Source organism: Eubalaena glacialis, chromosome 2, assembly GCF_028564815.1.
Source record: "Eubalaena glacialis isolate mEubGla1 chromosome 2, mEubGla1.1.hap2.+ XY, whole genome shotgun sequence".
NCBI classification, from domain to species: domain Eukaryota; kingdom Metazoa; phylum Chordata; class Mammalia; order Artiodactyla; family Balaenidae; genus Eubalaena; species Eubalaena glacialis.
The window spans coordinates 67,674,885-67,702,666 of record NC_083717.1 but is presented as its reverse complement, the minus strand read 5'-3'; the positions used below and the strand labels follow the sequence as shown (position 1 = coordinate 67,702,666).

The 27,782-nt window shown below is 48.4% G+C and overlaps 1 protein-coding gene across 2 annotated transcripts in view; it reads left to right on the top strand.

The window, feature by feature from the left end:
• Positions 1-20,206: 20,206 nt before the first annotated feature.
• Positions 20,207-27,782, top strand: part of CORO2B (coronin 2B) — a 139,995-nt gene continuing 132,419 nt past the window's right edge. Inside the window, exon 1 of one of the 2 annotated variants that reach the window (XM_061180144.1) lies at positions 20,207-20,285. Coding sequence is in view for 1 of the 2 variants with exons in the window: in XM_061180147.1 (XP_061036130.1) it covers positions 21,443-21,457 (15 nt within the window). In the remaining variant the exon portion in view is untranslated. Of the gene's footprint in view, positions 20,286-21,006; positions 21,458-27,782 lie in introns of those variants that run through there. The other variant, XM_061180147.1, reaches the window with a different exon arrangement.

Here is a 27,782-nt window from a genome sequence, read left to right as displayed (position 1 = left end):
TATATTTGCCAATGAAGAAACTGACAAAGGATTAATCTCCAAAATATATAAGCAGCTCATGCAGCTCAATATCAAAAAAACAATCAACCCAATCCAAAAATGGGCAGAAGACCTAAACAGACATTTCTCCAAAGAAGATATACAGATTGCCAACAAACACATGAAGGGATGCTCAACATCACTAATCATTAGAGAAATGCAAATCAAAACTACAATGAGGTATCACTTCACACCAGTCAGAATGGCCATCATCAAAATATCTACAAGCAATAAATGCTGGAGAGGGTGTAGAGAAAAGGGAGCCCTCTTGCAGTGTTGGTGGGAATGTAAATTGATACAGCCACTATGGAGAACAGTATGGACGTTCCTTAAAAAACTAAAAATAGAACTACCATACGACCCAGCCATCCCACTACTGGGCATATACCCTGAGAAAACCGTAATTCAAAAAGAGTCATGTACCACAATGTTCATTGCAGCACTATTTACAATAGCCAGGACATGGAAGCAACCTAAGTGTCCATTGACAGATGAATAGGTAAAGAAGATGTGGCACATGTATACAATAGAATATTACTCAGCCATAAAAAGAAACAAAATGGAGTTATTTGTAGTGAGGTGGATGGACTTAGAGTCAGTCATACAGAGTGAAGTAAGTCAGAAAGAGAAAAACAAATACCGTATGCTAACACATACATATGAAATCCAAAAAAAAATGGTTCTGAAGAACCTAGAGGCAGGACAGGAATAAAGACGCAGATGTAGAGAATGGACTTGAGGGCACAGGGAGGGGGAAGGGTAAGCTCTGATGAAGTGAGAGAGTGGCATTGACATATATACACTACCAAATGTAAAATCGATAGCTAGTGGGAAGCAGCCGCATAGCACAGGGACATCAGCTCGGTGCTTTGTGACCACCTAGAGGGGTGGGATAGGGAGGGTGGGAGAGAGATGCAAGAGGGAGTGGATATGGGGATATATGTATACGTATAGTTGATTCACTTTGTTATACAGCAGAAACTAACACACCATTGTAAAGTAATTATACTCTAAAAAAGTTGTTAAATAAATAAATAAATAAATAAAATGAAACTTTATAACCTCAGGACTAAGTCTTAAGTTCCATGTACATATATATAGATAATAAATAGATAATTATAAATAAACAAATAGTTTGTGTCTACACAGATATATATGTGTTTTAGTTTATTATGTATATATGTATACATAGAACTCTATCAAAAGAGAAAAATATTTTGACTCATTTGGAATGGCTGGTTACAATGTTTCTATATTCTTCATGATGAGATAAAATACTTTAGTTTCAAATTCAAAAAAAAATTAAATTAAATTAATGAAGTTCTTTAATGAATTATGAGCAAAGATAGATGGGCAAATATGGCTTTACTGTCCACTGAACATGAATTTGAGAAGATCAATTTGGACATTGTCATTCACAGATTTACAGAAACTGTAATGTTTTTATTTGCCACTGTGACTAGTATAGAAATATAAGTTTTTCTCCATTTTCAAAAACACGTTAATGTAGTTAGAAAGTATTAATCAGTACTATTTTCCTTTTTTGTGTTTTTATTAAAAAAATTTTTTATTGGCATGGATATATATGAAGTTCAAAAAAACATTTTCACCGTCTGCATTTTTTTCCAGCCATTTTTATGATTTCTTTCGGTGCAAGATTATAACTCAGAGTGTTTGTTGTATGGAGGAAGGGATGATCCCCTCACTCTGGGTATCAGATGCACTAGGAGGGTGACTGACTGGGAGAGGCCTTTATCTAAAGCCCTGAAGAACAGGCCCGCCCCAGGCTCCATGCCCACCTCACTTCCTTCTGGATCATTCCTGCATTCTAGGAATAATACCTGCCGGGGCTCCGCTGGCGCCCCCCAGCCTTAACCGATGGTTCCACAATATCCCCCCTCCTCCGGCCTGGCTGCTTTCTCTGCCACGTGGTTCCAGGACCCCAACCAGCAGGGAGGCTAGACCAGGGTGAGAGAAGAAGGGAGCCTCACGGTGCTAATTGGTGTTAAAGAATTCCCGCAGCCCTATCTTTTCTCCACAGCCAACAAGAGGCAGCTGAGAACAATGCCAGCTTTGCACTTTGTAGCCTAAAGTCAAGCAGCCACCATCCCCATGTCCTAGGTGCCCTACTTGGATGGGGAGAAGGGGCAGGGAGAAGGAGGATGTTAATAATAAAAAGCCAGCCCTTTCTCTGTGCCAGGATCCTTCCTAAGCACTTTTTATGTGTGTTACTCATTTAACCTTGATGACAAGGCAGGTACTATTAGGAATCCCATTTTATACCTGAAAGAGGCTAATATGTTCTAAGCCCCTGACCCAGGCCAGGTACAGACCAGACTTTGCCCTGTGAGGTGGCTTCTGTCCTTATCCCCATTAGATAGAGGAGGATACTGGAGCCCAGAGAGGCTAAGTAATTCTACCAAGGTCACACAGCCAGGGAGTAGCAGAGACAGGATTTGGACCCAGATCTGGGTGCTGCTAAAGCCTTTTGCTCCTGATCACCACACAGAACGTCTTCTCTGAGGGGTCCAGTTTAAGGGGTCCACTTAAAATCCAGTCTTGGATCCAGTGGATACCAAGAGGAGGTGCCCATAGGGATGCTGGCCCCTCCCCTCCCCTCCAGCCTCGGGCCACACCTGCTGGGAGTCAGGACGCTGAATGGACTTGCTGGCCCTGGATGCTTTGCTTCCCTGGGCTAATGGCTGCCCTGTCCTCCCACTGTGGCCCATTCCTGTTCCACAGGCCTCCTCTGTGATTAAGAGGCAAGTTAGGCTCCAAGCTCCTCACTTTCCTTCCCCGGCCTGGAATATGGGGACAAAAAATTGTTCTGGGTTGGGGAAGGGGCCTGTACTGCCATGAGCTCCCGGGGTGAACGCGGCAGAGGGCAGGGCTCTGGAGGCCCAGGTGTGGCCTCTCTTGGCTATTGATTTGGTGGGTCCCAAATGGAAGTGTTGCAGCAACAACACAGCAAAGTGGGCATTATAGACACACACACACACACACACACACTCATTCACTCGCTCACACCTGACTCGACTGACCTTGCAGCAGCTGGAGGACCCAAGCTCACCTGGGGGAAGCAGAATGTCCAGTAAAGGACTCGGACCAATTGATCCCCGTATTCCCTCTTGAGTCTGACATTTTCTGTTCTTTGAGTTGTCGGCTTCAGTTTGCTCATCTGTAAAATGGGCATAATGATAGTACCTACCTCGTGGAGTTACTCTAAGAACTAGGAGGAACAGGGCATGTCACATATTTAAGAATAGTTGTGGCTTATAGTAAGTCCTACAGAAATGTTGGACATGGCCATCATTTGTTATGAAGCTGGTCCCCAGTCATCAGGCAATGGGGCCACCACCTGGGGTGCCCTCCAAGGTCAGCCTGGGCGGCGTGGGGGCAAAGCTGACAGTTGAGTACAAGCACTGACTCTTCCAGAAACTACTTTGCCGCTGACCAGCTGTGTGACCCAGGGCAAGTTGCCTGTCCTCCACCCCCCAACCCTCCCCTCTTCCCCCAACCCCATGCTTCAGTTTCTCATCAGTAAAATCAGGACAGTTCTAAGGATTAAATGAAATAATGTGTATAGAGGGCTTAACACAGTGCCTGGGCATAAATGGTGGCCACCACCACCACTCCCACCATCATCATCATTATCATCGTAACTTGCCACTTACAATCTGAGAGGTTGTCATGGGGATGGGAACGAAGAACAAGCATTATCGTCTTGGTTTGCAGCGAAGGCCGTTGGGACGCAAAAGTCAAAATGACTGACCTGAACTCCCACTGCAGAGCTCTGGCACAGCTGGGATTTAAACACATAACAGTATCAATCTCTTATATCAGCAAACCAATTTGCCGTCTGCAAACTGTTTCCACCGGCATTAGCTTCTTTATCCCAGCCTGAGACCTGGGTGGTTTTGCCCCACTTTTAAAAATAGATTTTTATTTTTTAGAGCAGTTTTAGGTTCACAGCGAAATTGAGCAGAAATTACAGAGCTTTCCCATATACCCTCTGCCCTCACACAGACCCAGCCCCCCACTATCAACATCGCCCCATTTGTTACAATCCACGAGCCTACCTTGACACATGATGATCGCGCAAAGTCCGTAGTTTGTATTATGGTTCACTCTTGGTGTTGTATGTTCTATGGGTTTTGACATATGTATAATGACATGTATCCACCATTACAGTATCATACAGGATACTTTCACTGCCCTAAAAATCCTCTGTGCTGGGGCTTCCCTGGTGGCGCAGTGGTTGAGAGTCTGCCTGCCAATGCAGGGGACACGGGTTCGAGCCCTGGTCTGGGAGGATCCCACATGCCGCGGAGCAACTGGGCCCGTGAGCCACAATTACTGAGCCTGCGCGTCTGGAGCCTGTGCTCCGCGATAATGAGGGGCCCGCGCACCGCGATGAAGAGTGGCCCCCGCTTGCCGCAACTAGAGAAAGCCCTCGCACAGAAACGAAGTCCCAACATAGCCATGAATAAATAAATAAATAAATTAAAAAAAAAAAAAAATCCTCTGTGCTCCACCTATTCATTCCTCCCTGCCCTTAATCCCAACTGCTGATTTTTTACTGTCTCTATGGTTTTGCCTTTTCCAGAATGTCATATAGTTGAAATCATACAGTATATAACCTTTTCAGATTGGCTCCTTTCACTGTGTAATACACATTTAAGATTCCTCCATGTCTTTTTATGACTTGATAGCTTATTTCCTTAACGCTGAATAATATTCCATTGTCTGGATGCACCACAGTTTATTTATCCATCACCTGCTAAGAGATATCTTGGTGGCTTCCAAGTTTTGGCAGTTATGAATAAAGCTGCCTACTCCTATAGACATCCATGTGTAGGGTTTTGTGTGGATGTGTTTTCAGCTCCTCTGCATAAATACCAAAGAGTGCAGTTGTTGGGTTGTATGGTGAGGATAGGTTTAGTTTGATAAGAAACTGCCAAACTATCTTCCAAAGTGACTGTACCATTTTGCATCTCACCAGCAATGAATGAGAGTCCCCATGGCCTCACATCCTCACCAGCATTCAGTGTTGTCAGTGTTTTGGAGTTTAGGCCCCATTTTGCAGATGAGGAGACTGAGGTACATAGAGGTTAAAGGCCTTGCCCAGGTAGTGACAGATTGCCTCCCACTCCACTGCATTCCTACACACATAGCTCTCACAGTGTGCAGGCTGATGTGTGTTCTTTGGCTAAGGAGTCATTTTCCAGAAGGCCTCTGCCCTTCACAGCAGGCTTGGGGAAGGGTCTCACCTGCAGGGAGAGGCTACTCTGGTGAATCACCTGAGCAAGGAGTCTTGCAGAGGTGACACTGAAACGAAGGGACAAACCTGCAGGGTCAGCTGTTTCTATTTCCCTCTGTGGCTGGTTGGGTGGTGTGATAGAAGGAGCTGGAGTTGGAAACAAGTCTGAATCTTGGCTCAGCCACTCGAAGCTGTATGACTGCATGTAAGTCACTTAGCCTCCGCACCTTAGTTTTCCCACCTGAAAAATGGGTGCAACTTCATGGGGTTGTTGGAAGGATCAAATGTCTGCATGTAACACAACAATTATTTAGAACTTAGACCATCTATATTCATAAGAGATATTGGTCTGTAACTTCCTTTCCTTGTGATGTCTTTGTCTGGATTTGGTATCAGGGTAATTCTGGACCCATAGAATGTGTTAGGGGCTATTGTAGGTCTTGATCATGAAACTGTAAGACTTTAGGGGAAACTTCTGGGTGGTGATTCATAAACTGTTGTCCTCACTTTGAGACAAGACCAGGGGCTAAAATGTTGGGAATAAGCAAAGTGCCCACAAACTGGGCTGGTCAGAGGGCCTGGGGAACCCCAAGTAGGAAAGTAGGGGTGCTTTCAAGCTCTCCTTTTGTTCTTCGCTGGGGTTCAGTGAAGTCTTGGAAGCTGAGGCTGCCCCAGCTTTGCTGAGGAGAACACAAGTACCTGGACATGTTGGGGCCAACAGTGCCATCTAGGCAAGGTGCCTGAGAGCCTGGACTGGACCCTGCCTGGGGTCCCCATTTCTCTCCCTTGGGTAGTCTCCGACCTTTCCCCCAGACATGGAGTTGGTGCAATAACCCTCCACCAGCACCCCCAGGATTCACACACACCGGGGAGCTGTCCTAGAGCCCTTGGGGCCAAGCTCCAGGTCTAAGAGGGTGGTCTGGTGAGCTGGTTGTTCCCACAGCCTGGCTGGTGCCATATTGCTCTTGCAGGATTGAGATCCTGCGAGATTGGGCCACTGGAATGGTGCTGATGTGCTGATTTTGAGTGATCCTCACATCAGACTCAGGACAAGTTCCGGCTTCTGGGCTACCATTAGTCCACTGCTGACCCTTGGGCTTGAGCCCCGTGTGTGGGTCTGCGCGGTGGCTCTTGCCCATCTATGCTTTGATCATGGTGTCACCTTCGGCCTATACAGCACCAAGAGTGGCAGGGGTGGCAGCAAGCATCCTTTACCCTGGTGCTAATTTCCAAGAGCGCCCAGGGCATCCCCCACCCCATTGCAGTCTTCTATGGCCTAAAGCGTTTGTTATTTACACCCGAACATTCTGAATGGTCAATTTATGACTAGAAAACAACTGATCCTTCTCATTCTCCGGCACATTGGGTAAGACTTCCATTTATGGTCATCACCAGTGAAGCTGACCCTTTGAGAGAGTCACTGGAAACCAGGATTCATGGCAATACAATGGATGATGCAGGGTCAGGAGTAAGGCTGCAACCAGCATTAAGTAAAGGGTAGCAGGAAACTGCAGAGGCAAAAACATCCACGTTGTTTCGATACAAACAGGTTCCTGTGAGCCATGGCATTGTGCATAATAACAGCATTCTCACTTCTTTTTTTTTCATGATGGAAGAAAGGAAATTAACCAGGAATGACATATTTGACAATAAAGAACATGAAGAGATGGTTCCTGGACCTGAACAGGAAAAGCCAGTTCTTGGATCCTACAAAGAATCTTCACGTGCACTGATTGGACAATAAACAAATATGTTAAGACCTTTTCTCTACCCATTTGTTGATAAATCACAATACCTCATAAGGGCCAAGAATTTTGTATTATATTTAAAAATCAAATTGTTGATCTAGACAGGGGTGTTAAAGAGAAAAACCGCATGCCCCAAATGGCGTCGCTTGTGCTAAAGCCCATGATACCAAACCTAGATTGAATACCTAAGCTAATTGCAGCTTCAGTCTTCACCAGAAATGTAATCATAATAAACCAGTCTGGAATTTTCTGGTCACCAACAATGAGGTAATCTGTCACGTAGGCCCTCTCCAGGCCCCAGAGGAAAAAGAGGCAATCTGCATGATAAAACCCTTGCCAGTCCCTTCCCTACAAAAAGAGGACGTCCTGACCTAAAAATAATCCCCTCTTTTCTTTTGTGAATTGCCTCGCCTGTCTTTCTATAAAAACCTTCCATTTTGTACAACCCCTCGGAGCACCCTTCTAGTTGCAAGATGGGATGCTGCCGATTCATGAATCACCTAATAAAGCCAATTAGATCTTCAAGTTTACTCAGTTGAATTTTGTTTTTTAACACGGGTCCCGCAGACACAAGGCCCTGCACATGCTAAGGGCAGATTTGACTGAGAGAGGTAAGAGTTGTTCTTTTGCACTAGAGTTCAGAACAGCTTGGAGCAGGCAGAGAAGGCCTTGGCAACCATCTGGTCCAAAGCCTGTTCTTTACAAAGAATGAGGGACTGAGATGCAGCAATGGCAGAGGCCTCGGGGTATTTAACACGGAAGAGATGCTAAGTGCTGGGAGCGCAGTGGAGGGAAGGGACAGAGTATCCCTGCGGCTTTCTGCTGAACCCTGAAGTGTAGCCAGATCTGGCCAGCCCGGAGGAGAATGGAGGAGAGCCGTCCTGGGGGCAGGCACAGAGGGTTAGGGGTGAGCAGGACCAGGGGGGCCCTGCTAGGGGCTGGTCTGGCTGAGGGGCATCTGGGGAGAGGCTGCTGGACTCTAAGTGGATCTCCAAGACCTTGCTTGCAGGCTCTGAGACCCCACCCTTGTTCTCCCACGAGCCTGTCAGGATACTTGCCATTTCCACTTCTGGGTGTAACTTCAGGTTCAACCTCAGAGAAGCAAGCGGGGCTAAACCAGGACAGTACCTGGAGCCACTAAGTTTGCACACAATTTCAAGCCAAAGCAGGAAATGTCAAAGCTACAGTCCCTTGCTGGAGCTGTTTCAGGCACCTGCTGTCACCTTTCTGCCCCCTGCCATACTTGTAATCTTGTCCTCAGAGGAAAGATTTTGAAAGCCGCTGGTTAAGATATTGAAGGCCAAGTTAAAATTCAACTATATTACCTGGGACATAGAATTTATCTGACGGGGTGCTCACCATACCTTATGATGTAAATCAGTGATTCTCAGAATCCCCTGGAGGGCCTATTTAAACATACTGCTGGACCCTGAGTCAGTAAACTTGGTGCAGGGCTCACAAATCTGCATTTATTTATTTATTATTATTATTTTTAATTAATTAATTTATTTATTTATTTTTGGCTGTGTTGGGTCTTCGTTTCTGTGCGAGGGCTTTTTTTCTCTAGTTGCGGCAAGCGGGGGCCACTCTTATCGCGGTGCGCGGGCCTCTCACTATCGCGGCCTCTCTTGTTGCGGAGCACAGGCTCCAGACGCGCAGGCTTAGTAGTTGTGGCTCACGGGCCCAATTGCTCCGCGGCATGTGGGATCTTCCCAGACCACAGCTGGAACCCGTGTCCCCTGCCTTGGCAGGCAGACTCTCAACCACTGCGCCACCAGGAAAGCCCCACAAATCTGCATTTATAACAAGCCCGCGTGTGAAGCTGATGCTGGTTTGAGACCCACACTTTGAGAACCACTGATGTGGGTGTTATCAAAGTTTAGATCCAAAGGATCTAAAGGCTGGAAATTCCCAGGGCCCAAGTGGCTCTATACAAGGGACTGCTTTCGCCTTCTGTTGGTTATTGGTGGCGTGGCAGGCTTTTTTTCCTTTTTTCTTTCCTTTTTTTTTTTCCCGCCAAACATTTTTCACGTTAAATATAATGTTTGCCAATTTATAGTTCTTAAGTAGATGGGTTTTTGTAATCCCATTCTATAAATGAGTGAACCATGGCTTGGCTGGGAGATGGGGCTTTGGTAAACCACATGCTGATATGCAGCAACATTTGAGCAAGAACTCAGATTCCTGACTCCCACCCTGGAGGGGCCCTAATACACAAGATACTCAGGCAGATACTTGGGGTTGTGGAAAGTGCAGCAAAGATGGAGTCAGGCCTGGGCCCTGGGCCCACTCTGCTACAGGTTAGCTGTGAGCCTGGGCAACCTGCGTCGTCTCTCCCAGCCTCAGTTTCCTTTCCTGAGAAATGGGGAAGATAATAGTTGTGTAGTCCAACACATACACATATGTTATATTTATATTAGTATTAATAGTTCTTGGCACATAATAAGCACTGTATAGATTAACAGAATGATGGTGATGGTGATGATGACAGTGATGCTGATAATGATTGGCAAGATGTTCTTCCCTATAATGCATATTCTCACATTAAAAATTAATTACAAATTTTAAAAAATAGTTGTTGAGTCCACCCTGACTTACAAATTATGAGGACTGAAGGATTGAACACCGTTCAAGGAACACTGTTGATTTCTCATAGTAATAACAGGATTTATGGACTGGATACACTGCCCCAAGTGCTTTCTCTCATTTACACCTCATAACAGCTCTGTGAGGCCAGAGTTATTCTTATCTTCATGATGAAGAAAAGGAGATGGAGTACAAGGAGGTCAAACAACTGTCCTGATGACATTGTGCGGGAGCTGGGGTTTGAACCCACATATTACGGCTCCGGAGCCAGGTACTTAGCCACTGCACTATGTGAGAGTGCACAGTGTTTCTGGAGCACATCTGTCTCTGAGCTGCACGCACGTGCAGGCTCTGCCAGGGAGCCCTACCAGGGTGAGCCATCTGTCCTCCCTGTGAGTGAATGTGTCTGCTTGCCATCATGGCCCCAGGGAGAGCTGGGAGAGCAGAGCTCTGGGGAGGCTGACCCCGAGCTTCCCTCACTGAGCCCACTTATGAGGCTCCTCCCTCCATCATCCATTTCCATACCCCCCACCTATGCGCAGTACACATATGGATCCATCCAGTCCCACACACATGCGCACAAGCTCCTAGAGTGGATTGAGAGCAAAGAGCCTGCTGCCCAGGTGAAGGCATCCCCAGTGAGGGATGCAGCTCTCAGAGGCCCCAGACCTGCCTGCTTCCAGGTGGCTCACCGGTCATCACCTGTCAGATATGGGGTGAGAGAGGACACCCCGAGAGCAGCCCAGCATTTCTCCCACACCAGAGTCAGCATGTGTGTGTTGTACAGAGGCCACAGAGAAAGGGGGTGAGGGACAAAGAAAGAGAGCGAGGGGGACAGAGAAGAGAGACAGAGCCACAGGGACAGGGAGAGGGAAACACACAGAGATGAGAAGGGCTGTAGGACAAAAACAAGCAGACGTGGTGGGAGGATAGAGCTGGAGGAGAGACAGGAGGAAGAGAGAAACCATGAAAGTCAAGGGGAGGTGGAGACGGGAGAACCCCACACCCAGACATGAAGAGCAGCAGAGGGGGTGCCAGGAGGGGAGGGGGCAGAGTGGGAAAGGTAGGCACTAGGGGTTTAGTGAAGAGGTGTGGTGAGGTCACAGACATACAGACTTGAAGCATGGAAAAGTAGATGCACCAGTGGAGACAGGTAAGGGGGAGAGAGCATGGCGAGACAATAAAAAAGAAAGAAAGAGAAGATGGCGGAAGAGTAAGACGCGGAGATCACCTTCCTCCCCACAGATACATGAGAAATACATCTACACGTGGAACTGCTCCTACAGAACACCCACTGAACGCTGGCAGAAGACGTCAGACCTCCCAAAAGGCAAGAAAATCCCCACGTACTTGGCCGTGTGGATGAAAGGCTCTTGGTGCTCCAGCCAGGCATCAGGGCTGTGCCTCTGAGGTGGGAGAGCCAACTTCAGGACACTGGTCCACAAGAGACCTCCCAGCTCCACGTAATACCAAACGGCGAAAATCTCTCACAGATCTCCATCTCAACATCAAGACCCAGCTTCACTCAACGACCAGCAAGCTACAGTGCTGGACACCCTAAGCCAAACAACTAGCAAGAGAGGAACACAGCCCCATCCATTAACAGAGAGGCTGCCTAAAATCATAATAAGGCCACAGACACCCCAAAACACACCACCAGACGTGGACGAATCCACCAGAAAGACAACATCCAGCCTCATCCACCAGAACACAGGCACTAGTTCCCTCCACCAGGAAACCTACACAACCCACTGAACCAACCTTAGCCACTGGGGACAGATACCAAAAACAACGGGAACTACGAACCTGCAGCCTGTGAAAAGGAGACCCCAAACACAGTAAGATAAGCAAAATGAGAAGACAGAAAAACACACAGCAGATGAAGAAGCAGGGTCAAAACACACCAGACCTAACAAATGAAGAGGAAATAGGTAGTCTACCTGAAAAAGAATTCAGAATAATGATAGTAAGGATGATCCAAAGTCTTGGAAATAGAATAGACAAAATGCAAGAAACATTTAACAAGGACGTAGAAGAACTAAAGAGGAATCAAGAAACGATGACAAGCACAATAAATGAAATTAAAAATACTCTAGATGGGATCAATAGCAGAATAACTGAGGCAGAAGAACGGATAAGTGACCTGGAAGATAAAATGGTGGAAATAACTACTGCAGAGCAGAATAAAGAAAAAAGAATGAAAAGAACTGAGGACAGTCTCAGAGACCTCTGGGACAACATTAAATGCACCAACATTCGAATTATAGGGGTCCCAGAAGAAGAAGAGAAAAAGAAAGGGACTGAGAAAATATTTGAAGAGATTATAGTTGAAAACTTCCCTAATATGGGAAAGGAAATAGTTAATCAAGTCCTGGAAGCACAGAGAGTCCCATACAGGATAAATCCAAGGAGAAACACACCAAGACACATATTAATCAAACTATCAAAAATTAAATATAAAGAAAACATATTAAAAGCAGCAAGGGAAAAACAACAGATAACACACAAGGGCATCCCCATAAGGTTAACAGCTGATCTTTCAGCAGAAATGCTGCAAGCCAGAAGGGAGTGGCAGGATATACTTAAAGTGATGAAGGAGAAAAACCTACAACCAAGATTACTCTACCCAGCAAGGATCTCATTCAGATTTGATGGAGAAATTAAAATCTTTACAGACAAGCAAAAGCTGAGAGAGTTCAGCACCACCAAACCAGCTTTACAACAAATGCTAAAGGAACTTCTCTAGGCAAGAAACACAAGAGAAGGAAAACATCTACAATAACAAACCCAAAACATTTAAGAAAATGGGAATAGGAACATACATATCGATAATTACCTTAAATGTAAATGGATTAAATGCTCCCACCAAAAGACACAGACTGGCTGAATGGATACAAAAACAAGACCCATATATATGCTGTCTACAAGAGACCCACTTCAGACCTAGAGACACATACAGACTGAAAGTGAGGGGATGGAAAAAGATATTCCATGCAAATGGAAATCAAAAGAAAGCTGGAGTAGCAATTCTCATATCAGACAAAATAGACTTTAAAATAAAGACAATTACAAGAGACAAAGACGGACACTATATAATGATCAAGGGATCGATCCAAGAGGAAGGTATAACAATTGTAAATATTTATGCACCCAACATAGGAGCACCTCAATACATAAGGCAAATACTAACAGCCATAAAAGGGGAAATCGACAGTAACACAATCATAGTAGGGGACTTTAACACCCCACTTTCACCAATGGACAGATCATCCAAAATGAAAATAAATAAGGAAACACAAGCTTTAAATGATACATTAAACAAGATGGACTTAATTGATATTTATAGGACATTCCACCCAAAAACAACAGAATACACATTTTTCTCAAGTGCTCATGGAACATTCTCCAGGATAGATCATATCTTGGGTCACAAATCAAGCCTTGGTAAATTTAAAAAAATTGAAATCGTATCAAGTATCTTTTCCGACCACAACGCTATGAGACTAGATATCAATTACAGGAAAAGATCTGTAAAAAATACAAACACATGGAGGCTACACAATACACTACTTAATAACGAAGTGATCACTGAAGAAATCAAAGGGGAAATCAAAAAATACCTAGAAACAAATGACAATGGAGACACGACGATCCAAAACCTATGGGATGCAGCAAAAGCAGTTCTAAGAGGGAAGTTTATAGCAATACAAGCCTACATCAAGAAACAGGAAACATCTCGAATAAACAACCTAACCTTGCACCTAAAGCAATTAGAGAAAGAAGAACAAAAAAACCCCAAAGCTAGCAGAAGGAAAGAAATCATAAAGATCAGATCAGAAATAAATGAAAAAGAAATGAAGGAAACAATAGCAAAAATCAATGAAACTAAAAGCTGGTTCTTTGAGAAGATAAACAAAATTGATAAACCATTAGCCAGACTCATCAAGAGAAAAAAGGAGAAGACTCAAATTAATAGAATTAGAAATGAAAAAGGAGAAGTAACCACTGACACTGCAGAAATACAAACGATCATAAGAGATTACTACAAGCAACTCTATGCTAATAAAATGGACAACCTGGAAGAAATGGACAGATTCTTAGAAATGCACAACCTGCCGAGACTGAACCAGGAAGAAATAGAAAATATGAACAGACCAATCACAAGCACTGAAATTGAAACTGTGATTAAAAATCTTCCAACACACAAAAGCCCAGGACCAGATGGCTTCACAGGCGAATTCTATCAAACATTTAGAGAAGAGCTAACACCTATCCTTCTCAAACTCTTCCAAAATATTGCAGAGGGAGGAACACTCCCCAAATCATTCTACGAGGCCACCATCACCCTGATACCAAAACCAGGCAAAGATGTCACAAAGAAAGAAAACTACAGGCCAATATCACTGATGAACATAGATGCAAAAATCCTCAACAAAATACTAGCAAACAGAATCCAACAGCACATTAAAAGGATCATACACCATGATCAAGTGGGGTTTATTCCAGGAATGCAAGGATTCTTCAATATACGCAAATCAATCAACGTGATACATCATATTAACAAATTGAAGGAGAAAAACCATATGATCATCTCAATAGATGCAGAGAAAGCTTTCGACAAAATTCAACACCCATTGATGATAAAAGTCCTGCAGAAAGTAGGCATAGAGGGAACTTTCCTCAACATAATAAAGGCCGTATATGACAAACCCACAGCCAACATTGTCCTCAATGGTGAAAAACTGAAACCATTTCCACTAAGATCAGGAACAAGACAAGGTTGCCCACTCTCAGCACTATTATTCAACATAGTTTTGGAAGTGTTAGCCACAGCAATCAGAGACGAAAAAGAAATAAAAGGAATCCAAATCGGAAAAGAAGAAGTAAAGCTGTCACTGTTTGCAGATGACATGATACTATACATAGAGAATCCAAAAGATGCTACCAGAAAACTACTAGAGCTAATCAATGAATTTGGTAAAGTAGCAGGATACAAAATTAATGCACAGAAATCTCTTGCATTCCTGTATACTAATGATGAAAAATCTGAAAGTGAAATTAAGAAAACACTCCCGTTTACCATTGCAACAAAAAGAATAAAATACCTAGGAATAAACCTACCTAAGGAGACAAAAGACCTGTATGCAGAAAATTATAGGACACTGATGAAAGAATTAAAGATGATACAAACAGATGGAGAGATATACCATGTTCCTGGATTGGAAGAATCAACATTGTGAAAATGACTCTGCTACCCAAAGCAATCTACAGATTCAATGCAATCCCTATCAAACTACCACTGGCATTTTTCACAGAACTAGAACAAAAAATTTCACAATTTGTATGGAAACACAAAAGACCCCGAATAGCCAAAGCAATCTTGAGAACGAAAAATGGAGCTGGAGGAATCAGGCTCCCTGACTTCAGACTATATTACAAAGCTACAGTAATCAAGACAGTTTGGTACTGGCACAAAAACAGAAATATAGATCAATGGAACAGGATAGAAAGCCCAGAGATAAGCCCACGCACATATGGTCACCTTATCTTTGATAAAGGAGGCAAGCATATACAGTGGAGAAAAGACAGCCTCTTCAATAAGTGGTGCTGGGAAAATTGGACAGGTACATGTAAAAGTATGAAATTAGAACACTCCCTAACACCATACACAAAAATAAACTCAAAATGGATTAAAGACCTAAGTGTAAGGCCAGACACTATCAAACTCTTAGAGGAAAACATAGGCAGAACACTGTATGACATAAGTCACAGCAAGATCCTTTTTGACCCAGGTCCTAGAGAAATGGAAATAAAAACACAAATAAACAAATGGGACCTAATGAAACTTAAAAGCTTTTGCACAGCAAAGGAAACCATAAACAAGACCAAAAGACAACCCTCAGAATGGGAGAAAATATTTGCAAATGAAGCAACGGACAAAGGATTAATCTCCAAGATTTACAAGCAGCTCATGCAGCTCAATAACAAAAAAACAAACAACCCAATCCAAAAATGGGCAGAAGACCTAAATAGACATTTCTCCAAAGAAGAGATACAGATTGCCAACAGACACATGAAAGAATGCTCAACATCATTAATCATTAGAGAAATGCAAATCAAAACTACAATGAGGTATCATCTCACACCGGTCAGAATGGCCATCATCAAAAAATCTAGAAACAATAAATGCTGGAGAGGGTGTGGAGAAAAGGGAACACTCTTGCACTGTTGGTGGGAATGTAAATTGATACAGCCACTATGGAGAACAGTATGGAGGTTCCTTAAAAAACTAAAAATAGAACTACCATATGACCCAGCAATCCCACTACTGGGCATATACCCTGAGAAAACCATAATTCAGAAAGAGTCATGTACCAAAATATTCATTGCAGCTCTGTTTACAATAGCCAGGACATGGAAGCAACCTAGGTGTCCATCATCAGATGAATGGATAAAGAAGATGTGGCACATATATACAATGGAATATTACTCAGCCATAAAAAGAAATGAAATGGAGGTGTTTGTAATGAGGTGGATGGAGTTAGAGTCTGTCATACAGAGTGAAGTAAGTCAGAAAGAGAAAAACAAATACAGTATGCTAACACATATATATGGAATCTAAGGGAAAAAAAAAAAAAAAAAAAAAAAGAGGTCATGAAGAACCTAGTGGCAAGATGGGAATAAAGACACAGACCTACTAGAGAATGGACTTGAGGATATGGGGAGGGGGAGGGGTGAGATGTGACAGGGTGAGAGAGTGTCATGGACATATATACACTACCAAATGTAAAATAGATAACTAGTGGGAAGCAGCCGCATAGCACAGGGAGATCAGCTCGGTGCTTTGTGACCACCTAGAGGGGTGGGATAGGGAGGGTGGGAGGGAGGGAGATGCAAGAGGGAAGAGATATGGCAACATATGTATATGTGTAACTGATTCACTTTGTTGTAAAGCAGAAGCTAGCACACCATTGTAAAGCAATTATACTTCAATAAAGATGTTTAAAAAAAAAAAAAAAAAAAAAAAAAAAGAAAGAAAGAAGGAAATGAAGACCAGAAGAATTATATGCAGGGAAAGGTATTGAATAAGGCACTTGCTGTGTGCTGGAATTACCAAGAGAAAGAGCCAATCCCTGTCCTCAAGCAGCTTGTTCTCCAGCAGGAAGTCAAACACACAACCAGGAAATGACAAAAAACAAACAAACAAACAAAAACAATGCAGAAGTGCAGAAAAGAAGGAGGCTCGGGGAGTTATGGAAAGTGGCACAGAGGCTGGGCATCTAAACCATCCCAGTCACAGTGCAGGAGGGCTTCCTGGAGGAGGCAACATCTGAGGAAAGAATGAGGAAGAGTCTGGAAGGTGCTCAGGTGGAGAGAAAGACAAGAGTGTGATGAGAGAGACAACATAGAGATGTAGGGGTTGGGAAAGGTCTTGGAGGACCCGGTTTGGACCTCATCCCAGAGGCAGCTGGGAATCCCTGATGGGTTTCAACAAGGCAGATGTGTGTGCGTTTGGTCAGGGGTGCATGAGCTGCTGGGTGGAGAATGCATTGTTCAGCACAAGGCAGGAGGCAGAAGAACCAGTCAGGGTGGCCCAAGCAAAACACACTGCTGTGCTAGGGCAGTAACAGTAGAGACGGAGAGGAAGGAAAGGAATTGAGGGACAGTAAGATCTGCAGGGCGTGACACTGAGTGCCTGAGGGCAGGTGCTATGTGAATGTGTGTCGGTGGGTGGCATGAACAAGGCAGCCAGTGAGGACTGGAGGAGAACCTCCCTCCTATGGGCACCACAGCTTTGGGAATCTCCCTCCCTCTGGCCCCGTGCTACAGTGCAGCTCCCACCCATGGTCTGGGATGTGTGCTCACAGCTGCGGGTCTTTCCTAGGAGACTACAAGCTTCTGGCAGGCAAGAACCAAGCCCTCCTCACTCTGCACAGTGGCACCCAATACGGGGCCTGGGAAAAGCTAGGCAAACAAACATACTGAATGGGTCAGAGCCTGATGTCGAGATGCCTCCCTATGGCATGCTGGGATTTGAGCCAAGGGGTTATTAAGGCTGAAGCTACAGGTGCCCATGGCAGCCCTGTTGGATTGGTTGAGCAGTTATCCAGCATCTCCTATGTGTCAACTGCTTTTTGTGATTAAAAAAAGAAAAGAGACAGAACACATGGTCACAGCCCCACCAAAAGAGACAGGACAAATATATTTAATTATGGTAATTATACTACAGTGTGAATCAGGCAACTGTGGAGGTAGTATCAGGACAGCTACCTAGGGGTAGTGCCTTCTGAGCTGGGATTTGAAAGATGAACAGGAGTTTGCCATGCAGAGAAAAAGGTGTAAAGGCATTCAAGGCTGAGGATAGAGCATGGTTTACAGCACTGAGGCATGAAAGAGTCTAAAGGAGACCAGAGCTTGTACTGCAAACGCTCATTTATTCCACAATTTTTAACACGTCCCCTTGGCCTCCCTCCGGTTTCACCTGCAGCTCAGTGGATGGTCCAAGAGACCTCAGACTTGAACCAACAGCATACCACCTCAAGTGAGAGCTGGTGGGGAGGGGGTGTCTTTCTACTTTCTGCCCCAGGGCATTCTCCAAGCTAAAGTAATGCCATAAGGGGCAGCCCTCAAACAGTGGGGAAGAGGAGCCCATGGATGAATGCCCACTGAATGACTCTTGGCAGGCAATCTGGACACGTCCCAGATGCCTCCAGGGAAGTGGGCCCCCTTGGCTCCAGCAGTGACCTTGAGAACACACAATATAAAGCCAATTTTTATGTTGGCTTTTCCTCCTTCCCAATCTCACTAATTACCCCATTCACTCTTCCACTCTTGCTTCCTGGGATTGCCTTCCAATTAAGCCACCTGCATCCAATTCCTTTCTCAGGCTCTGCTTTGGGGAGAATTCAAACTAAGATGGGCCAGGTCGCAGGGGACCAGGAGGCGGGAGGTATTGTGGTATAGACAGTCACACCACAGAAAATGCACACATTTCTGCGTATCTCCTAGGGGCCAAGCCCTTGACTTGCAGAGGGAATGCCAAGTTCTTTGAGAGGGCCCTAGCTCTTCCAGACCTCTGTTCTGATTGGGGAGGGTGACAGAAGGGGCGAGCCAGCAGCACGTAAGGAATCAGAAACATTTTCTTTCTGCTTTGGGAGTGTGTCATGTGGGTTGTGGGCAGCAGATTGATGTTCCTAATTACATTTGGCTTAAGCTGATATTAAGTATTTGTCTCGTTCCCAGAGCCCACAATGCTGGCGGATGGTGGGGAAGGTGCCAAGAGGCATGCTGGGTAGCCGAGGATGACAATCTGCGATTTTAAATATCCATGAGAGATAAAAATGGATGAGTCACAGTCATGGGGGCAGGGTGACTAGTGTTCCTGAGTTGCCCTTTAACGGTTTCCAGGGCCTGGAGGAGCCTTGGAAAGGTTTTGAGGTCCATTCTCCTGTCTTGAGGCTGACCTGCTCAAGACAGTCCAGACAGGGAATGTGACCACTTCTGATGCTGGAGAACTCGCTAAGGGCAAATGCTTTCATGTATCCTATTTACATTTCTTCTGCTGCAGGTCGAAGGTCTATTTTGCTTAATTTGCTCTTGGTGGCGTTAAATATTCACTGAGCACCTACTGGCATTAAATATTCACTGAGGGGTACACGGTAAGAGAAGGCATGCCTTGGTGCTCAGAACGCCTGTGGGCTCACAGTCTATATTGACCAGAAGCTCATGAAAACAAGACCAGACACTTGGACCCAAATGCAACACAGGCAACCAGGGGGTTGGAGTTGTCAGGGGTTTGGCAAGGAGGTGGGGCCATGAAAGGCAGGGAGGGTTTGGATCAGTGCAGAATAATGAGGAGGGCATTCCTGGCAGGCGAGCAATGTGGTCAAAAGCATGAGGTCCAACATGGGAACACAACTAGGAAGGGTCTGCACAAAGGAGATGCCTGAGGCTTGTGACAACATCTGCTACCCAAGAGATCGAGTAAGTCATTCAAGCTCCTCATGGGTGAAAACAGGACTACTAGCTGTCCATCCACCTCGCAAGACAAGTGTGAAGCTCAAATAAGGCAGCAGGTATGAGTGGCCCTGGAATTCACAGATCCAAAGCACAGTGCTGTGCTTGACTGAAAAAGACTCTGTTCAAGTCTTGGGCCTGTCACTGTGTCATCTGGGGGAGGTCCTCGCCCCTCTCTTTGTCTGTTCACTCATCAGCAAACTGAGAATGGTAATTCCTTCCTCATACTGTTGCACTAATTTAGGATTACAGGAGAAAATGTAAATAAAAGTAGCGTGATGATCCACAAAGAGCTCTACAGCTGCTGATTACTTTATTATTGTTGCTCTAAACAGGGGGCTCCTTGAAGGCAGCCATCCGATCTCCTCTCTGTTCTTCCGGCACCTTCCACAGAGCAGGTGTGCGCACCACAGCGACAACGTCGTCTAGTTAATTGAATTGCATGATCATCAGAAGCAGGAATCCAGCACTTCCGGGCGTGGAGGGAGATTGTGATGCGTAGCCGATCCCTCCGCCTCCATCTCCGCTAACCCCGCCCCTCCGCAGTCTCAGCGGTTCAGGATCTGCCGAAACCGGTTCTGCTGAGGTACTCGGGAGGAGGACTCGTTTCAGAAGACTTGCGGGGACACTTTCAGGTGATTGTCCCTCAAGTCCCTGAAGCATCTCCAGGATATGGTGTGACCCAGGGCAGGATTAGTTCGCCACAGAGGACGCACCTGTGTTCCCCCAAAGCCGCGCCGCACGCAGGGGTCGTACAGACACACCTGGGGCAGGGCCCGTCCTCTCTCTAGAACGCAGCTTTTATCACAGAGGGTTCGGTACAGAGATTGCGGCGACGAGGAAAGAGCGGGCTCCTGGAGAAACGCCCGCCCGGCTGCGTGCCGTTGTTTAAGTCACTTCCCACCCTGCCCCTCAGTTTCCTCCTCTGTAAAATTGGCTACGAGCCCCTCTGGGCCACCGCCTCGCTGCGGGAATGAGACTCAGACCAGTGCTGGCGCCGCCCCATCCCACGCCCCTCGGGTCGAGGTCTGCGCGAGGCAGGGGTGCGGGCCGAGCTCCGGGCGGGCGGCTGCCACGCCCCTCGCCGCCAGCAGCGCGGCACTCCTGGCCGACTTTGCGAACCTCCAGGGGGCGAGCCCGGCGGTCTTCTCAGCCCTAGCGGCGCCTCGGCCGTCTAGGGTGTGACTTCACCAGCGTCCCGGGGCCAACAGGGCACCGAGAGCCCGGGTCGCTGCCCACCCCCCACCCAGCAGGTGCCAGGACCCAGCCTTGCCCAGCCGCGTGGCGGCCGTGGGCCTGAAGGGGTTAAGGCCGCGGGCCTGGGCGCCGGCCCCCGGCTTCGCGAGCAGCGGTGCCCGGCGGCCGGCGACCGAGCCCGGAGGCGCGGGGCACGGCGGCGGGCGGGCGTGCGCTTCCTCCTCCTCCTCCTTCCGCCTCCTCCTTTGTAGCGAGTTCCCGGCCCCTCTTCCTCCCCCCGCCCCCCAGCCCGGGCCCTCTCCCTCGCTCCCTTTCTTCCTGCCTCGCCTTCCTGCGGCGAAGGAGGCTCATCTATTATAAATGCACATTCGGGGCTGACATCAGCGACGAGCGGCGGGCGAGCGCCGACGAGCGGTCCCTGCGCGCTGCCCGCCCGAAGTGCTGCCCCCAGGCTCGGCTGAGCCTCCCGCGGGGCGCGGGGAGCGCTCGAGCCGCGCCGGACCCCCTTCCCGCCGCCTCCCGGGGCCCGCCGCCGACCCCGGCCGCCGCCCCCGCACGCCGCGCCCGCGCCCCCGCACCGCCCCGGAGTTTCTGCATGACTGTCACAAAGGTAAGCGCCCGTCGCCCGCCGCGCCCGGGACCCGCAAGCGCTTGCAGCCCCCGGCCTGGGCTGCGGGGGGCGCGGGGGTGTGGGCGTGGGGAGGGGGCACTGGTGTCGGGAAGGTGCTGCGTGCGCTTCTCTTGCTCCCCTAGTCGCCCGAGTCGCTCCGGCCCCCGAGGACCGCGGAGGGAAGGGGGAGGATGCCGCTTTGGCAGCTGCTGTGCTTTGGACAGGATCCCTCGCACCGGCTCAACCCCAGGACTGCATTTTTAACCCTTGTTTAGGATGCTGCATTTTTAACCCCTGGAGAGCAGTGTGGGGCAGCTCCGTGGGGTCCCTGTTGGTGCGGGCCGCGGGGAGCGTCGCTGGCAGGGACTGGAGCTGGGCAGTGGGTGTGGGAATGGGCTTGCCGCCCTGAGGAGGCCAGCCGAGGTGAAAGCCCACCCCACCTGCCGGCTTCTGCCGCCCATCCCAGGAACTCTGGCCCCACTCCAAAGGCAGCCTGTGGAGAAGGTGCTCCCCAGTCCCAGGAGTTGCTACCCGGGATGGGAAAGGTTCTGCAGTGGCCGGCTTGAAGACATGGGGAGGGACCGTGGTGAGGAAGGGAGCAGCGCACAGTGGCAGCTCACACGTTGGAGGAGAGTTCTTGGACCTTGTTATAGGTGCCCAGGTTTACTGGAGAGACTTTGGGAGCTTCCCGGCTGTGGGGAAGAAAGAGTTAAGTGGGAAGCAGCCCTGGAGAGTGGAAAGTGTCCAGGGTTTAGGAGACCTGAGTTCACTCTCCAGCGCTATCCCAAATCCCCTGGGTGACCTTGGCTGGGCCCTTCTGCTTTGGCCCTCAGTTTCCTCCTGTGGAATGTGAGGATTAGGATGATAATATGGACCCTGGGGGTGATGACGGGCAGTTGAAGAACCAATAAAATCAAGGGTGTGAACCCACACTTTTCAGAGAGCTCTGTCAGGGTAAGGAGATCACAGCCTGGGCTTGGCCTTGGGTTTGTCGAGCCATGTACCCAAGGCCAGACTCCACCAGCTGCCCCGCTGGCTCTCGGAATTGGAGAGGTGGAGGCCAAAGTGGGAAGGGCAGCTTGTTTGCGGTCAGAGCAGTGGGCCAGATGGTGGGTCAGCCATGGAAGTGATGGGAGAGGTGATTCTGGCTCCATGTGATAAGCCAGGGGCTACCCATGCCCCCCTGAGATCTGCCGTAAGACAGCGTGTTCATTCAGGGTCTTTGGGCTCAATTCCGAAATCAGGACTTGGAAACATTGTGGGAAGATGACCTTGGGGGGCTGAAGGTCTACCTTAGCTCTGGCTACTACTGGCAGGGCTGCTGTGACCCACAGGGGGCAGGATGCTTAGTGGTTTGAAATGATACAAATGCTGTTTGGCTGGGAAGGATTATTGTCATTAAGGTTATTAATGTCAAAGACGTAAGCAGGTTGGAGTAGAAGAGTAATGGATGGGCCTGGATGAGAGATAAAGGATGTGAGATTTGTAATAATAGCACCGAGATTTGACTCGATGCCTCCCCTGTGTCTCTTTATGTATGTGAGCTCAGGCAGCCTTCCTTCCTAGGAGGCCTGCAAGGAAGGTGTGATCAGGCCCCTTTAACAGAGGAAGAAGCTGAGGCTCAGAGAGGTAAAGTAACTTGCCTGAGGTCACACAGTGAGTAAGTGGCAGAGCTGGGGTTTGCCCTCAGGCCTATCCCGATCTATGGCCTGTGATCTTTCCATTGCCCTGCACCTTGGAGACTGGGTGATTCCAGTGGTAGAGGGGCACTGCTTGGAGGCCTGGGCCCTGGGCTGGGGAGTCCATGAAGGTGAGTACCTATCTGTTAAACCCATTGGCAGGCCTGGCCTCTTGGTATCCAGTGGTTATTCACTAAGGCACCCCCTTCCGCCCCATCCCCCACCAAATCCCTCTGTCTCTCTCTTCCTGTTCTAACCAATGTGGCATCAGTTTAAGCCAGCTCAGAGGATTAAATAAAACCCCCACCTTAACCCTGTCTTCTCTTCCTTTGCCAGCCTTCACAGACTAGTGGGGAGGGCTGGAGGAGCAAGAGGGCTGCAGGGGAGGGGCCTGGGGGCAGGCCTAAAAGCCTGCTGGTAGAGGCTCCTCTCTGAGTTTGAGAAGAAACCATAGTGCTCTGGGAGTCTGAAGGCCTGGCCTCTAGTCCTAAATCAGCCACTAACAGGCTGTGTGACTTTGGACCAGTCACTTCCATCTCTAGGCCTCTGTTTTCCCATCTGTGAAATGCAGGAATTGGTTCCACCTTCTGCGGGGCTTTGGGAGAGCTTCAACTCTGGCAAGGAAGTCAGCTCTGATGGAGACCAGGAAGCTCTTTTTTCTCTGGAGTTGGTCTGGTTACAAGAAGAACCCTAATGGGAGTCTGGGAGGTGGGATCACTGCTTAGGGGGGTGGTAGGCTGGGGAGGGAATGGATTAGAGGGTGAGGCCCCGGCTCTTGCTGGCTCTTGCTGCCTCTAGGCAGAGTCACCCCTTTTGGGCAAGCCCCAGCTTCCTGCCCCTTGGCCCCTTGCTTTGAGCCTTTGTGTCAGACCCCCCGCAGGGCAGATCCTCAGGGCCAGGGTTAGGTGTGGATTGGATTGTAGGAGACAATCTTGTTAGCTCAGAGAGCCTGGAAAGTGGAGAAGAGGAAACCAGATGGTCAGTTGCTAGATCCTCAGTAGCACTTCCTTGGGGCGGAGGGGCTCTGTTTTCCATTTGCCACCCTCCCTCTCATACATACCCCTAGCCCCCTTCATTGTGGGGTACAGCTGGTGAGGCTGCATATAAAACCTGCGGGTTTTCTGGAGGGGCTCCTGCCCTAACACACTGGAGACTCGGAGCCATGCAGATTTTGAACTGTGACCTTCTAGCCTGATGGCATTTTTCCTGGTTATGTTTTAAACTGTATTTTATTGTGTGTATTTTAGTAAGCTGCCTTAGTTTCTTTATGTAATGAGGAGGAGAAGAAAGGAAGAAAAACGAGAGAGGAGAGGGAAGGACCACATGCAGCTTCCCAGCCTGCAGATATCCACAGGAGGTCAAGGCCCAGCCTCCTCCCAGTTTTGGTCCAGTGTCCTTCCGTAGGGCAAGTCAAGGGTGAGGGAGTGAAGGCGGCCCTCCCAGTAACAAGATGATTTTATTCCAGATGATTTTATTCTTCGAATCCTTGTGCCTGATTTTTATAATTTTTCTGTCTCTATTCCATTTCAGTCATATACCTGACTTAGCACTTAGCAGTGCTTCTGTGTGTCTAAATAGCTGTTTCTAAATTGCCCTCACCTGGAAAAACAGAACAAAATATATTAGAAATGTGTGTAGAGTACTAGTCAATAGGCTATAAGAAAAGCCTGTGAGCTGTAACGTAGGCCTTACCACCTCCTTTTCGCTGCTCAGGGGTCCTTTGGAGTGATTTCTTGGCTTTTGTCTGTAATGTGACCAGAGATGCGGCTTCTAGGTAAGGAAGGTGGTGGCTTCTAGTGACTGGGTAGCCTTGTTCCCAGGTGTGCCTTGTTAAGTTAGGTGCTACTGAGCTCAGTGCTTTCCAAGTTCCCCAGGCTAGCTCAGGGGGCCAGGGGTCCAAGAACAAAGTACCCTGGGCAGCAGGAATGCCTGCTGCACCTAGGAAGGACTTAGGAGAAGGAATGTGGGCAAAGAGAGGACACCGGATGCCAGCATCCCCCTCTAAGCAGTCGATTCCAGGTCCACAAGCAGTATTGTCAGCCGCGCCCTGGCCCTTCTTTCTGCAGGTCAGCCTTCCTCTCCTGCCCCTGTTCCAGCAGAGCTCAGCTCGCTGGTGGGAGCCCCTGGCTCCTGCCGAATGTGATAGGACGGTGTTGTCCTGCCCAGGTAGCTAATAACAGTTAATTGTTTGGCAAAGATCACATGCCTCTAGGGCCCCTGTGGAGCAGCTTATAGGAGAACAGAATGTTCAAGCAGTTAAATCATCCAATTCTCTCCGCTGACAAATGAGGGAACCTGAGGCTCAGGGAGCAGAACCGTGATTTGCCTAAAGCCACTCAGCAAGTTTGAGGCTGGAGGGGCTGGAACCTGGGTCCTCCTGACTTGTGGTCAGTGCTCTTCCTGCCCGGCTGCCCGGTGAGGGGGGACCTCAGGCAGCCCGAGCAGGGGCAGGTGTTTTTGCCCCCCTGCATCGCCCCAGCCTGGACTGCTAGTGTCTGGGTTTCCCTCTGCTGGGCAGCCTCTCCCTTATTTGGGTCCGGGTGTGAGGGAGCCCAGGGTCAGGATAGGGAAGAGGGGGTTACAAGCCCTTCTGCTTCAACTCATGAACCCAGATCCAGTCTACCTAGGATGCCTGGACCCCCAGATATCCCACTTCCCAGCACGTTTTTCCTGTCTGGCTCTTACTGCGAGAAGAGATGAGAGAGCCTCAGTTAAAAGGCCGAGAGGTACCAGCACAGACCCAGCTCCCAGACACGTAGGGGTAGTGTGGGGATTCTGCCTTCTGTACACTCCATGCACTCACTATGCCTCCTCCTTCCTCGCAGTGCTTTTTCCAGATCGCTAGCATCCTCGTGCAGAAGGTATCTAGCTAACATACACTCATTCGTTCAGCCAGCACCCTCTGAGCTCCTGCTCTGGGCCAGGCCCTGTGTTAGGCATTAGGGTCACAGAATGCATAGCCACAGCCCCTGCTGTCCAGGACCTTTGAGGAGATGGATGTGGAAGGAGGTATCTCAGCGTCCTGGGTTAGGAGTGTCAAGGTCCAGTGGACACAAGCTGGGAGAGGCCGGTCTTGGCTGCATGCTATAAGTGCTTAGTAAATACAGGCTCTTTCCTTCCTTGCTGTCTCTCCCTCACTCTCCAGAAAAGCTCTGGTGAGTTACTCCCTTCATCAGTGTGCCCGGAGGCCCTGTGTTCTCTTGGCTGGGGGTGTTGCCACCTTGGCATCTATGGCAGCGCCTAGAGGCATCTGGGAAGGGTTGTGAGGCTCCCCAGGGCCCCAGAATCACCCCACAGCCAGCCAAGCCTGTGGAGTCAGCACAGACATGGGCTCGGCTAGTTTGAGTGTACGGACGCTGGCTGGACCAATGGCCTGGCAGCATCAGACCCTGGCAGCTCAGCGATGGAGTGAGTTTTTCCACTTCTCTCCCGAGTTGGCCAGCCTGGAGCAGACATGGCCTCAGCTGCCGCCGGCTCCTGGCACCGGGGCAGCCCAGATTCTGATTTGGATACGCTGGCCACAGAATTTGTCTGGTGTCCAGGAGATGAGGGAATTTGCAAATTCCCTCTGTGCCCAGCCCCCTCTCCTTCCCTCTTCTGATCAGCTCGTTCTGTTCCCTTCCTTTCCCTGCCCGTGTACCCCGCAGGCTCAGGCCCCAGCCCCAAGCTGCCTGCAGCCTGGGAAGCTCGGAGCAGCTGGCTGGGAGCAGGCCCTGCCAGGGAAGGACAGATGCAAATCCGGTGGCTTCCACATGAAAAGAAGCTGTTTAGAATGAGCGTCTCCTATGTGGGCCTGGAGTGTGGGACCAGCTGCGAAGGAGGCACAAGTAGGGTGGGAGGTGAGGGGGGGATTGGGGGTGGAGCTGCCACTCACCCTTCCTCTCTCCCTCCCCCCTGCCCCCCGCAGAGGCCCCTGGAGGGACTTGGTAATTGGTTTCTGGCTGGTACCCTCCTTCCAATTAATTAACACAGCGATGGGAGGCGCCCAGGTTTGCTCACGACTGTCCTGTTTACAGAACACAAACATGGGTTACTGCAGTGAATCCCTTTGCCCATCCCATGGTGGGGAGGGTTCCCCCTATTTACAGATGAATAAACAGAGTCTCTGAGTAGAGAGATGACCACACCCTAGTCACAGAGCTAATGTGGGTCAGAGCCGGGATGCACACCCACATCTTCTGACTTTGAGCCAGAACCTTCTCAATCTGATCACATAATGGTCCACATCCTGTGAAGATGAGAATAACAGTTATTAAGCAGGCATTGGGCGGGCATGATTGCATTTACTCTGTTCACCATGAGATTGATTCTATTATTGGATGATCCCATTTTCCAGAGGAGGAAACTGAGGCTCAGTAAGAGTAGGTGAATTGCTCAAGGTTGCAGGTTTAGTGGGTGGGGGAGCAGGGATCTATACCTGGGCTGTCTGACTCCAGAGCACACATTACTCTGACTTCCAGGCCTCTCCTGATTGGGCTCTGTCATATTCTGCAGCCCCTACCCCCAAAGTGTAGGGCTTCTGTCTGTGTGTCTGTGGCCCTGCCATGGAGGTGTGCTCGCCTTGAGGGTGACACTTGTGGGTGTATCATGCTCAGACTTTCCTGTGGCCTTTGCTGGAGCTGGGAACAATGTGAATGACTGGGGGA